General features: G+C 39.1%; 1 protein-coding gene across 12 annotated transcripts in view; it reads right to left on the reverse strand.

Annotated features, from left to right (window-relative positions):
• PHF20L1 (PHD finger protein 20 like 1) overlaps positions 1–14,989 on the reverse strand; it is a 62,333-nt gene that overhangs the window by 33,854 nt on the left and 13,490 nt on the right. For 6 of the 12 annotated variants that reach the window (XM_054189589.1, XM_054189581.1, XM_054189584.1 and 3 more), the window contains exons 6-9: positions 14,710–14,772; positions 10,817–11,024; positions 10,026–10,154; positions 2,453–2,535 (exon numbers count right to left, since the gene is read on the reverse strand). In XM_054189589.1, the coding sequence (XP_054045564.1) occupies positions 2,453–2,535; positions 10,026–10,154; positions 10,817–11,024; positions 14,710–14,772 (483 nt within the window). Of the gene's footprint in view, positions 1–2,452; positions 2,536–10,025; positions 10,155–10,816; positions 11,066–12,683; positions 12,817–14,709; positions 14,773–14,989 lie in introns of those variants that run through there. The other 6 variants (XM_054189585.1, XM_054189580.1, XM_054189588.1 and 3 more) reach the window with 5 other exon arrangements.

Below are 14,989 nucleotides of genomic sequence, written 5' to 3' on the forward strand. Positions count from 1 at the left end.
AGTTTTATTTTCCACTGGAACTTTCCACATTCCACTGGAAAAAAAAAAAAAAGGCAAAACAAAAAACCCCAAGTGCACATTCTATGTTTGTAAAAGGGCACCCCTGAATGCTACATGAAGAGATGGCTGGAATTATCATGTAAAGATCCAGTGCAAAACATCCCATTCAGCAGACACCAGTTCTACCTTGAATAATTCAATTACACATGTACTAAGTGCAGTTTATTCATTTAAATAAAATATTCCATGAACTGTAGAGTATACCTATGCTGGTTATGAGAGGTATTACCAGAAATTAATTAGAGTCATAACTTGTAAATAAACAATTTTATTGTTCATCTTCACAGATGTGAAAGACATTACTACAGCATCCATTACTTTCAAATTACAAAGTTATTTAAACAAGATTAAAAAAATTAAATTAATATTTTGATAAGGTGCTTAACCTCTTAACAGGACAAATTAACATTAAAAACCTTAATGAATTAATGTTATTCATCTAATCAGGTCTTGGTCAAAAGGAAATATAACATGACATACCCTAATACAGTTAAATAAACTACTGTATCTGCAACTAATAGGCTGAGGTTTTGGGTTTAAGACAACTGTAAACTAAAAATATATAAATATAAATAAAATAAACTTCCATAAACAAAGTCAGTTTTCGGCTATTGGCCTGAACACTTCTACCATGTTCCGTATCACATTATTTAAAAAAAACCCTACAAGATATTTTACCCATCCAACTTTATAGCAGTAGCTGACAAAACCTCTAAGGAACGTCAGCTTTGCTACTGGAAAATCTTTTGGGGAGGTTTATAACTCGGCCATTTTAATTTGAATTTGAGCAGCAAATTAGTGAAAAAAGCTTTAAGCTCAAAAATTTTCCTCCCCACAGTTAATAATTTAAATGTTTGTGAGGTTTCTGGTTTTAATTAGAAGCAAAGGAAAAGGACAATTCGGGATTTTAGATGCCTCTTTAAAGGAGCTTAACTAGTATTCCCAAAAATGAGGTTTTTCAGACCATTAGCATGTAAACAATGACAGAGACATCTTTTTTTATATATCTAATCAATAAAACAGAAACAGCCGAGTTACTAAGTCTAAGAAGTAACAAAAAGTTTGTAGTAAATATGCACTGTCGTTTATACTGTTGCATACACAGTCTATGTAAACCACAAAGTCCCATTCACCGTAATGGGATTCTGCATGGTAAGATTTACATTGTAATGATTCTTCCAAAAACAACATGCTGTAAGCCATTTCACAGTTTTTTGCACATTGAAAATATCACACACAGTAGCAGTAAAATCATAGCATCTTTAATATGCAAAAATTTGAGAAATGGAATGTCATGTCAATACATTGTAAACCTTTATGCAAAATATCGGTCAATGCATTGACACCGTAGTGGCTCAGTTAGCCCTTACGGTGACAGCATTAAAAACAGAAAATCATGTTCCATTGACAAGACTCGCATCCAATGCGGTGTCAATGGAAAAACCACAGCAAAGTAATTATATATCAGCTCTAAAGAACCAGTACAACCAAAATATCAAATAAAGTTTGGGGTAGGGACTGTTCATAGAGTGTGCCGGGGCTTAAGAACAGAAGTGTTCTTTTAAGAATTGTGGGCAGCAAGGCTATTTTATTCAAATGCTGCTGTTAAAGAAGAATGAAAATGAATACAAAAAAGCTGTATTAAAACTACATTAAGGCTCTGATTTAAATCATTGGAAAACAAAGATGTCCTGAAACAAAACTACTGCTCATCCTTAACTTGCTTTACCATGCTTAGGCATTCAGCCCTTTTAATATGCAAGATAATGCACAACTCGGAGTCAAGCAATGCCTGAACATAGTAGAAGCAGCCAAAGATAAAATGGCAGCAGGTCCTGCAAATATGCAGGTTTAAAAATCAGACCCTTAACATTATTTAAAAGTTTCTTTTTTGTATTTATTAAAATACACACCCTTGCAAAACGTATGGCTCATTGAGCAGTTCATAAAACACATACAAGCCTACAACACCAAATTCTTACAATATAAAAGAAACTTCTTTTAAAAGAAGTTCTACTTGATGTCAAAAACCCTGTTTCAAACACAAATCAAATTTGTGTAAGGGCCTTTTCCTAAGCCAGTCACATGGTTCCAGGTATAAAACTGGACCTTGGGACACTGGTCTCCTCACATTTTTTGCATGGAGACTTCATTTTTCTTTGTTTTCTGTTAGTTCTCTAACACAAAAGCTCATTACTGAAATTCAAGTCAACACTGTGTTTAGAGACAATTAAATTCCGTACTTCTGGCTCTGCCAGAAATGTAAACATAAGATCAATTTTCAGTTCCCTATTATATCTGAAGGGGCAAATTTTAATGTTGTAGGTACTATATCTCCATGGCACACTCCAGTGGGAACCTTGCAAAAGAATCAAACTCTACCATTTCATACCTGCTCCAGGACTGGAGCTGTTTCTTTGTTGCCTTCCTTTTTTTCAGCACCATCCGCAACAACAGCTTTGGATGCCAATAAACCTTAGGAGAAAAATTGCAGAGTTTTTTAGTTAAAGAAGCTTGCAACAAGAATTTGGGGAAAACAAAGCAAAACAGTGAGACGAGAAATATGAACTGCTTGTACCTACAACGTAATTCTCTCTGAAACAGTTCCACACAAAGCTGAACACTTTAAATTAGAAGAAACAAAAAGTTAAAGGACATTCCATGACGGTGGCCTTCCAAAAGAGGTACTTATCTGGCATTTCCACTAACAATATAAAAATCAAATCATCAATTGTAAAATAATGCCTTACCATCCTTTTAAAGCCTAAGTGCTTTGGCTACAAAACCAAGACTATGATAATTAAGTAAATTGAGAGATCAAAATTATTTACAAACCTTTTCTATCTCTCCCCTTTTCAGTCCTTAAGAAATTCCCGTCAGAATTTGTACTATTACTTCTTAACTTTTAACACATGCAAACCTTTCTTAGGCAGAATAGAACAAGGGATTTCATTTCCAAATGAATATTCTCATTTGGAGCTCTCAAAGTGGAGCTCCCGAATTGCCTCAGCAACAAGACTATATTAGGAGCAAATACATGAAAATATGTCACTTCGTTCATGAACTCATATACAATATCGCTACTATAAAAAAAAATCTGTAAAAGACAGCGCAACATAAATACGAGGAAGCTTTCTGTTGGCTAAGCGTATAGCAATAGCTTCAGTTCTGCTTCACACAGTAACTTCAATTACCTAAGCATGCAGAGAAAGTAAAAGTTCTATGCCATAAGACAAAGCAGAACTGATAAAACCTGAAAAACACAAACCTGAATAAAAGTATACTATCATAATCCTTGGGAATGTCACTGTTGGGGGTGGAGAGCTAAAATCCTCAAAAATAACTTGAGCTTACAGATCCACAAGATGTTCCTTTCACATTCCATGAAAAATTAGATACGTTCAAAATTAATTTACAGTGCATAATGCCCAGGGAATTATAAAAAAGCCTGGGCTCTCAGGAAGCATTAAGACATTAAAAAAAAAAAAAAACCACAACAAAAAACATGCATACAAAAAAAGTGTGGTATTTTGCTAGAGAGCTACCACATTTCAGCATTCCACAGTAAATACGAGGTGCTTTTTTTCCCATTTCCACTTTACCTTAGATTAAGTTATGCTTCAGTCTACTGGAAAGTAGTTGTGTTTTAAACAAACTTTTTCAGAATACCACGTCCATAACAAGAGGTGCAAAGTAATTGATTTTACAGCTAAATAGGTTAACCGGAAAGTAGAAACTTACTTAGCGCTATTTATTTTAATACAAATACAATTATCAGGTAAGATTTTAATTCTGCATAAATAAACCTGACTCAAACGACCCTGTTTAAATCAAGTTGCAAAATTAGCAATATCCCATCCACAAGAAGGGTCAGAAGGATGATCCAGGGAACTACAGGCCTGTCAGTCTGACCTCGGTGCCTGGGAAGGTCATAGAACAGATCATCTTGAGTGCCATTATGCAGCACATGATGGACAATCAGGCTGTCAGGTGCAGTCAGCGTGAGTTCATGACAGGCAGGTCCTGCTTGACAAACCAGATCTCCTTCTATGACAAAATGACCCACTTGGTGGACGAGGGAAAGGCTGTGGGTGTTGTATACCCGGACTTTAGTAAGGCCTTTGATACAGTTTCCCACAGCATTCTCACGGAGAAACTGGCTGCCCACGGTTTCGACCGGAGTACTCTATGCCAGGTTAAAGGAGGGCCAGGCCCAGAGAGTGGTGGTGAATGGAGTTAAATTCAGTTGGCATCCAGTCACAAGTGGTGTTCCCAGGGCTCAATATTGGGCCCTGTTAAATATCTTTAGCAATGATCTGGACAAGGGGGTTGAGTGCACCCTCAGTAAGTTTGCAGATGACACCAAGTTAGGTGGGAGTGTTAATCTGCTTGAGGGTAGGAAGGCTCTGCAGAGGGATCTGGACAGGATGGATTGATGGGCTGAGGACAGTGGCGTGAGGTTCAACAGGGCCAAGTGCAGGGTCCTGCTCTTGGGTCACAACAACCTCACACTGCGCTACAGGCTTGGGGAAGAGTGGCTGGAGAGATGCCCAGGGGAAAAGGACCTGGGGGCATTGGTCGTCAGCTGGCTGAAAACGAGTTGGCAGTGTGCCCAAGAAGGCCAAGGGCATCCTGGCCTGTATCAGGAACAGTGTGGTGAACAGGACTAGGGAAGTGATCATCCCCCATACTCGGCACTGGTGGGGTTCTACCTTGAGTACCGTGTCCAGTTTTGGGCCCCTCACTACAAGAAAGCCATTGAGACGCTGGAGCATGTCCAGAGAAGGGCAACAAAGCTGGTGAGGGGTCTGGAGAACTAGTCTGATGAGGAGCAGCTGAGGGAGCTGGGGCTGTTCAGCCTGGACAAAAGGAGGCTGAGGGGAGACCTTATTGCTCTCTGCAACTACCTGAAAGGAGGGTGTAAGCGTTGTGTGTCAGTCTCTTCTCCCAAGTGACAGGAGATAGGACAAGAGGAAACAGCCTCAAGTTGCGTCAGGGGAGGTTTAGACTGGATATTAGGAAAAATTTTTTACACTGAAAGGGTTATTAAGCATTGGAACAGGTTGGTTGAGTCACCATCCCTGGAGGTATTTAAAAGACGGGCAGACATAGTGCTTAAAGATATGGTTTAGTGATGGTTTTTGTCAGAATTAGGTTGATGGTTGGACTAGATGATCTGAAAGGTCCCTTCCAATCTAGGCGATTCTATATGGACAAGCACGTACCTACAATGAAAAGCATAAATTAATTTTCAAAAATAAGAGAAGTGGAGGTTTAAGTACTTAACAATAAGTACAGTCTATAAGGCAGCTTTTGTGGTTCTACAAACCACAGGTTGCCCAGAGAAGTTGTGGACGCCCCATCACTGGCAGTGTTCAAGGTCAGGCTGGATGGAGCCTTGAGCCCTTATCTAGTTGAAGATGTCCCTGCCAATGGCAGGGGGTTTGGATTAGACGACCTTTAAAGGTCCTCTCCAACTCAAACTATTCTATGATTCTATGACTTTTGTTTCTAGCTAGATGCTCAGAAAGTAAAGCCATAAAATGAACTTAGGCTCTCTCAGATCTGTGAATATATAATTCTTCTTATGTCTGTCTTCTCTACCCCATTAAGTATCCGTTTAACCAATTATCATGCCTGTAGAAAGACAAAACAACTCCACAAGCTACTCCAGCAGCAGGACTACAGGTTCACCATCCCGTCAGTAACAGCACATAGCAAATAAAAAGCACAGGGCAGCACAGCGAACAGAATCACAGAATGGTAGGGTTGGAAGGGACCTCTGGGATCATCTAGTCCAGCGCAGGGTCATCTTGGAGCAGGTTGCACAGGAACACGTCCAGGTGGGTTTTGAATGTCTCCAGAGTTGGAGACTCCACCACCTCTCTGGGCAGCCTGTTCCAGTGCTCTGCCACCCTCAAAGGAAAGAAGTTCCTCCTCATGTTTAGGTGGAACTTCCTAGGCTCAAGTTTGTGCCCAGTACCTCTTGTCCTGTCACTGGGCAACGCTGAAAAGAGCCTGGCCCCATCCTCCTGACACCCACCCTTTAAGTATTTATAAGTGTTGATAAGGTCCCCCCTCAGCCATCTTTTTTCCAGACTGAAGAGACCCAAATCCCTCAGCCTTTCCTCATAAGACAGATGTTCCAATCCCCTAATCGTCTTCATAGCCCTTTGCCATACCCTCTCCAGCAGTTCCCTGTCCTTCTTGAACCGGGGAGCCCAGAACTGGACACAGCACTCCAGGTGCGGCCTCACCAGGGCAGAGTAGAGGGGGAGGATGACCTCCCTCCACCTGCTGGCCACACTCTTCTTGGTACACCCCAGGAGGCCATTGGCCTTCTTGGCCACAAGGGCACATTGCTGGCTCATGGTCATCCTGTTGCCCACCAGGACTCCCAGGTCTCTTTCAGCTGAGCTGCTCTCCAGCAGGTCAGCCCCCAACCTATACTGGTACATGGGGTTATTCCTCCCCAGGTGCAGCACCCTACACTTGCCCTCGTTGAATTTCATAAGGTTCCTCTTTGCCCAACTCTCCAGCCTGTCCAGGTCTCTCTGGATGGCGGCACAGCCTTCTGGTGTGTCAGCCACCCCCCCCAGCTTTGTGTCATCAGCAAACTTGCTGAGGGTGCACTCTATCCCTTCACCCAGGTCATTGATGAATATATTGAAGAGGACTGGACCCAGTACTGACCCCCGGGGAACACCACTCGGCACTGACTGCATAACCAGAAGTGCTGTGTTCTGTAAGCTTACTGCAGATGTTATCTGTTCTTTTAGGTATCAACACTGCAGCAGAGGCAAAAATTAATTGGAAGAAGACATTAATACATGCTTAGCAGGAGATATCCTTCACCTTCGGGAAATGTAATTTGCCTCAGTGGTGGTAACAGAAGAAAAAGGAGCAAAGGAAGCAACTTTATTTTGTTGAATGGTGAGCAAAGAACACCAGAGGCAGATGTGGCCCTTGTGGCAGACAAGGAAAACCTTCTGCAATAAATATTAAATTGAAATCCAGAAAACAGTTGCCTTCAAACAGCCTCCTGCAATCACATTTTTTGCTCCATTTCCCCAAAACAGCTGTAAAACACTTGGTAAATGACCGTTTTCCTAACAGCTAAAACACTTTATGATTCTTTTGTAGCCATTATGATAGATACACCAGCGTGATTCCCAACCTTCCTTCAAATCTAAAAGCTCGTGCTGGAGACACAAATGACAATTTACAAGTATTTCAAGCATAAGAAATAAGACTGTAGCAAGAGTGTGATGGTGTGTTCCCCCCACCCCCCAGCCTGACCTTTTCCTATAACCCTGCTCAAGTAATAACAATCAGTGGTGGTCATGATGGATGCATCTGGTCAAAGTGGATTTGGGGGACACAAATAACACAATAGTCAAGGGTTAATTAATGGCAATGCGCCCACCCAACCAAAGTGCTGGTCAACGTCCCACTCAAGCCAAATTTTGAAGAAACTAAAATCTGTGGTTGGTATGTATATATGACTGAGTCAATCGTCTTACCCCCATACATAGTCAACAGCCCAAGAGCCCTTTGAGCTCTCCTGCACAGCAGTGGGCTGCACACCAGATCTCCCATGGAGCTGGGACGCATCTCAAGGTTAGTCCTTGAGGCTGAGAGATTCCTTGCTGCAACAGATCCTCAGTGAGTGACTAACAGCGCACTAAGCTTTGAAGCGTCACTAAGATTATATCTTGATTGATTGTGCGCACACAATCCTTTAGAACGTAGACCATCGACCAAGTCTGGGACTAGGATTGGATCCAGCTGCACCCAGACTCCTCTCTGAGAAGGAGTTTAGAAAGCCAGGGGGTCCCTTCTGACCCTCGTGACTCAACAGGAAGGTTTCCCTGACAATTTTGTCTGACCCCATCTTCTATGCAATAAATAACCAAGTGTACCTTGTCATCGAATCTTGTTAAACCACTGTGGCATTTAATATCAAATTTTGTTAAATCACTGTTTTATATGAATAAATATATATTGCTGCTTCGCTCTTGAGTGAAGTGCATCACTCCATCCACAACAAAGAAAAAGTTTGATCATCAACAGTTACATTTTCAAAATATTACCTATTACGTGCAACAATAAAAACCCCTACTACAGCATGAGCTGCAGAAGCGTGTTAATTTGAGAGCAGTTACACAAAGTATCTACCAAGCATGACAAACTTCATCTTGTAATTAAAGCATTCATTCACTTTCACTGAATGGTAACGTATTCTCTGCTAGTAGAGTATGCTTTCATGGACAGAGACAGACACTCTTTTCAGAATGATAACGAAGTCAATGGCTGCAACATTATGTTTTCTGGTTATTCAGTTCAGTCTACATGAGCCCATCCAACTGCCATTATTCTCACAAAGCTCCTCAGGAAAGGAGAATCTAGTCACAGGCACAGAAAAATACAATTTCTAGAGCTGTAGGTTTTTCAGCTGATTTTGGTATCTTCTGCTACTAACTGATACCGGAAAGAAATAACAGGGCTCTGTAAATACACATCACTAGTATATAACTTATACTTCTACTGCTCGTGGCAACAATTAAATCGGGACTTAATTGAGGGTGTATGCAGTATGGGCAAAGGACAGTAGATATGAGGATGATAAATCAGACATCTGTTAACTAAATTCGGTACCAAATAAGAAGCCTTCCAGGAAAGAAAATCCTGGAGGCAGAAGAACTGTTTTTCTAAAGACTGCTTCCTTCATATCATATTCCATACCAGCCCATTTCATTTATTTTCTCTTTTACACTAAAGTACTGATTAAGAGACTGAAATGGAACCACAATCGTAAGAAAATTGACTAAGCATCCTCCACTGCTGACCTATGAAAGGCTGGATCTGCCAAAACAAGCCTGAAAAAAACAAACCACCTCATCACACAGTTTAGTAAATCAGGTTATTTTTACATTACAGAAACAAGTAAGGCTTTTTAGATGAATGGCCATATGTTACCTACTACAAAAAACAAACACAAAAATCCCCTCTTATCTGTAGCATACAAAAGTTTGTCAGATTTCACACAAAATATTTACTAGAAGAATGAGTGGAATGCTTTTCTATCCTACCATCCCTCCAAGGGCCACCTCTGTTAACTTTTTTTCACGCAGCTTTTGAAAAGCACCTGATACTTTCCCAGCACAGGTACAAACATATTACCTCATCCTAAATACTGACAGGATCAATGCCGGCAACCCAACTTGCTTTTTGGGGGGTATGGGGGAGGAGGGATACAAATTGAAAGAATTTTTCCACAGTTCAGTAAACTTCTATTAAATTTTGGAATAAAATGCATTTTTCAACTTTTAAAGATAAGACCAATGATCTATTACTCCATTTCCCGTTGTATAAAATGTATTCTATAGCTGTATACTTGTTTCCCATTAATACCTTTGAGTAATAAATGTAGGGAATTAATGTCTTAGACACTGAAAAAAAATGTTTCAGATCTTCATTGCTTCAATTTGTAGTTAGGTGGGTATACTTTAAAATGGCATACGGTAAACTCTTTACAGCAACAGTTTTACTTTATGACAAACTATGACAAAACTTTTAGTTTTTCCACAGCTAACAAAAGCTTTCATTTACAGTGGCGGTATGTAATTCATGACCACGTTAAGAACTGCTAACAAACCCCAAATCCACCCAATAATGAAGGAAATTGTACAGCTGGAGTTAAAATATATTGAAGAAACTCATCAGTTCAGGATGGTTACCTTCCTAGAAAACTAAAAACATCAAGTCTGAGACCATTCTGACTTTATGAACAAGGTAGAATTTATTACCTTTTATAGATTCCATTAAAATTCCTAACAAGTAAAAGACTGTAGTGAGTACCTGCACATGAATGTGCTTTTATCAATCTACTTTAGTACCTTACATGTAAGCACTACATTAAAAAGGAAAAAAGTCTATAATAAAAAAAAAAAAAAGTATTTTACCAGTGATCTTGTTAAGACGAGCTCTCTTTGCCTGAAATGAGTTGCCTAGATTACTTTTCCTCTTGTGTGATAACGTGCTTTCTGCCTGCACAAAGGCCATCTTTGGAACATCCACTACAGGAAATCCTACTTTTAAACAGAAGAGAAACCTAATAAACTCACAGTTCATAAATACGTAACAACACCTAAAATACTCAAGTATTTCAGAACTGCTATTAGAATACTGCAGTAAAGAAACTTTAAAATTTTATTAAAAATTAAAATGACACATTCTGAAGATTTAGTATTACACACTGAAGCATTAGGCACAGGTTACCTCAAAATTTCTAATTTTTACTCAATATTATGAGAAATTAGTATTAAAGACTATTAAAATGAATAAATTCTTATCAAACCACAAAAAGTTTCAAACATCCTTGAACACTGATATATCATCCATATTTGGAATATTTTTTTCTTAGAACAGAATCAGGGATTATCTCACAGATAATAGAAGATGCAGGAATATGAATAAAAGTGTACAATGAAGTAATTAAAAAAAAACCTACATTCTGCTCTTGTTAGAGCTTGTCAGAAGTTTTGCACAAGTAGTAAATGCGCACTGAACTAGATTTACCTGCTAAAATTGATTCTAAGCTGATTAATGTTATGTATCATAAAGTAATCATAATAGCAAATGAGATATCTTCCTCTAGAAATACTAGTTCTTACTTAATAGCAAAATTAACAACAGGAATTCTACTTCAGCACTACAGAAAAGCCTATTTATCTTTTATAGAATTTGTTTTTACCAAATGTGTCACTGGATGTAGGCTCCTCTTCCTTTTTTTGGACTTCCTGCATAATTGTAGAGGTTGAGGTTTCTTCCTTTTTTGAAGGAACTTTTAGCCATTTTCTGTCCTCTTTATCTTTATTGCTGTTTGCGCTGGTTCTAGGTTTACTTCCTGCTTTGTTCTTGGCTGCTGCAGCAGCAGCAGCTTTGACCAAAGCTATCCAATCCTCCAAAAAGGAAAACATGGTGAGTAAGTATTAAAAAGTGCCTGAGATTCAAACAGAAAATACTTATAAACCCAGTGAAACTTCATCTAGAAATGTTCAAAAGCAGTTGAATTTATTTTTATGGCTACTACTCAGAGAGTGGTAAAATGAGTTTCCCAAATTGCCTAAATAAACTTGAATGCCACAGATAAAAAGAAAAAAAAAAACCACACACTTCAAAAAACCACTGCATATAGAATTCCGGCTATACACATTCCCTGCTATCTATTTGATGTGTCCTAGCCTTAGAAACCCAGGACTCCCAATCCCAGAACACTGACTGTTTGCTTACCCTTCTGGCTGTGAAATATACCAATTTCATTGTTGCTCGAATTTAGCGACTATTCAAAACTACAATCAACTCAAAGCACGGTCCAGTCAGCTGCGTGATTGGGCAGAGTTCTTCCCAAATTAAATTGATAAAGCAGGAACAACCCTTTTCTAATTATATCTGTGTTTCTAGAATAACTACAGATAGCACTCTTTTTGTATTACACATTACAAGTTTCACTCAATTTCAATAGAGTGCTCTATAACATGACTGAATTTCATAATCCACATTTAAGGTAATAAAAGTGCCATTTGGAATAATGGCTTATTTGACCACACGGAAACATCCAAGGAGTGAACAACAGAACATACAGCCCAAATTCATCTACTTTTTAGCATACCGACGAAGTCTACCCACCTACAAGTCAACAGAGAGAACTAAATACTTCCAAGGCTGAGCCAAGCTCTTTCCATTAGTTTAATCAGTCTCCTGCCTTATGTCTCCCAAGTGTCAGGGATCAATCTGACTGCAAAAATTTTAACTTGATCCTTTTTACTATTTTTTTCAAATTTTCCATAACATCAAAGTACAGATACTTTTCCATGGAGTAGTTATATGCAATATAAAAAAAACAGTAACAATGTTCATCCTCCACCAGTAAAAATTAAGCAACTGAGTGTTTTGAACGATAATTAATTTAATGGCAACTTGAGTATTTGTAGATTTGTACTACCACGTATAAAAAAAAAGGTATGATAAAGACTATTTTTTGTCTAGTTTCCCATGAGTGCTTTGCAAATAGTAAAACTTTTTTGGTTCCCCAACTGTGAAGAGACTATATTTTATTCTGGACTGCTTCCTCATTATGTTATCATGCAAGATACCTAAAGTATCTTGATTTTATAAATCTTGTTTCAATGCAATTTTTCCCCCACTCATTACATATTATAAGTCTTGAAAATTTCTGTTCTACTGAGGTTTCTTTTCCTTCTTTGGTGTATGAGAAAAGCATAATATAATATACGTAGCATTAATTTTCCTTGTAGTATGCTTTTCCTCTTCCATAGCTCAATACTTTTAAATCACTGCTTTCCATAGATTATGCTTCTACATTGCATCAAGCTATATGCTTAGAAACACCAACAGTTTTGATTCCTCTAAGATGAAGTGTTCTGTGTCCAAACTGTCAATGCAAGACGCACACACTCAGTCTAACTAGCAGCAGAGAAGTTTGGAAGCACTTTGGCAATGCTTACACAACAGGCAACTACCAAGGCCATTTGGTGACATGCCAGCCACAAAGAGCGTGTCTAACTGCCAGCTGCATAGTCAATCAAAAACACACATACCTCTTTTTTGGCCAGCCAAAACGAGCACACACATTAGCTCCAGTCCATCCAGAGCCTTGCCCATCCAGCAGGACAAAAAAAGGATTGAGCTATTTGTGCTGGTGAGGAGTTAGGAGACCTGAGAGTAGAAGTCTTACACTGTACCCTGGCCAAGGGATGAAGAGGATCAGTAACATGGCTGGAGCTTGGATCTTATGATAAAAGTGGGAAGCAAAGGAAGCACAGCCTGCATCAAAACAGCTTCTAAGCAGTATTTTAGTTTTCAGTCAAGCTAAGCACCCTGAAATTGGAAGCTTGTCAAAGATATCGAGCTTCAAGGATCACAATGAGCTAAGTATCCTGTTCTAATGGTAGCTGTTCTGGTGCAACATGAAGGGTTTTTTTGTTTGCATTTTATTTCATTGTTTGGATACCTTCCTTAAGACAGGGAGCTTACAAAGGGTAGCAGGACACATATAACAATGAAGGAAACAAAGGTTAAACATTCAGAAGCCAGAGCAGAGAGACATTAATTACAGTGATAGCTATACTTTTTTTTCTAGACTAACATGTAAATTCAAACTCAGTGAAGAGAACCTTGAGCAGGGAGGTGGACAACATTATCTCAAGAGGTCCCAGCCAACCACAACAATTTTGTGGTTCTGAATTGGCCAGAAGCTCTGTGGGTCCATTTTTCTTTTGACTCTGGAGTAAATATATAGGGACTGAAGTGACACCGGTAATTCCTGCTTTTTAGCCTTGAACTGTCACAGAGCAATTGCTCAGCTGCACAGCTCCTGACATGTGAAAACTATTTAGCATCTAAGATGCTAAGATGATGAAATTTCCTTTGAAGAGCACAGGAACTCCTTCTTTAAAAAGATGTATTTGTGCCTTTTTCAGAATTTTTGGAAAAATTTAACAAAAAAATGGGAGAACAACAGTGGGAGGCTAAAGCGCAATGAATTCTGAAATCTGTCTCAGAGTTGTTGTAAGATATCTACTCTGTCAACCATAACAGCAAGACACTAAATATCACAGATATCATACAAACTAGTTGCAAATCTTTGATAGCAGGACTTTTCCCCAGAGCATTCAGCATACCTAAAGCCAAGGGCCCAAAAATGAACGCATCACAAATTAATAAACAAAAAGCAAAACCCTCCAAAGAGAAATTTCCTCTATTTCTCCCTGACATTGTCACTCTATTGGCTGTGCTTTTGTCACTCTGCCACAGTTACTCTGCACCATCTAGTCTGATTTCCCACTTCCCATAGCATCTCACCCCAGAGAAGTTTCTCATTTACATATATAACTTAAAAAAAATAAAATGTGTATTTCCTTCTTTTTTTATTCTTACTAAAATTCACCTTTCAAGTAAGCTGAGAAAATTGACAGGAGGGAAGTAATGGGACATGGTAGTTAGAAGACAAAACGTTACTTTATCACTACCAAGGAAAACTGTCATTATGCTAATTAGATTCACTAAATCAAAACACAGGAAATTGCACGACCAAGAAATACGTTAGTAGAACTTACCCAATAGTCTTACACATTAATTGGCTAAGACACTTGTATTTTAAAATATTCCTTTGCGTTACCTTAAACCCACAACAGCGGGAAGGCAAAACCCAGAATCATTTCTAAAATCCAACCCTTGTGCCAACAGCAGAATTCACACACACTTATCGTTCTCCCTTCACCTGCCTACCACCACCAGTTTTTTGCTTCTCTACAGTATTAAAGATTCAGCTGGTTTTCTTCTCCTGACACATCACACAACTCCCAACACCCACACACTCATACATACACACACATAAAACATCATCAATCTATTGACTGGCTGATTCCACATCAAGCCTGGAATCCTTACCCTCACCTTTCGATTCTAAACAGTCTGCCCCACCTACATCTTGGCTCACATTGTCTCCTGTCACATCTTCTTTTTTTCCTCTGTCCCAATCGCAAATCCATGCTTTTTCCTCAGCTTCCTCTTCCTGTGTGCCAAGTCCCCTCCCTCTCCTTCAAAACCCTCCTCAAAACTCACTTCTTTTGGTTCGATTTCCGTCACTAATCTCAGCTCCGGCGCTATCTGCTCCCTCTCGCGCGCCTAATTATATCGAAGATAAAACAAAAAACATGAAACAGAAAAATAAGTTATCCAAATACTTCATACGTGCTCTCACAAGGGCAGTCTCAATATCCCCATCTTTTTTTTTTATTTCCTCTGTACTACGTTACCCACATTTCTGTGATTTCCATTAATTTGAACTTATCTGCAGAGTAACCTAACCTATAGTCTCATTGCATTGAGCCACACAAATATT

This window comes from Rissa tridactyla, chromosome 2, assembly GCF_028500815.1.
Source record: "Rissa tridactyla isolate bRisTri1 chromosome 2, bRisTri1.patW.cur.20221130, whole genome shotgun sequence".
Classification (NCBI taxonomy): domain Eukaryota; kingdom Metazoa; phylum Chordata; class Aves; order Charadriiformes; family Laridae; genus Rissa; species Rissa tridactyla.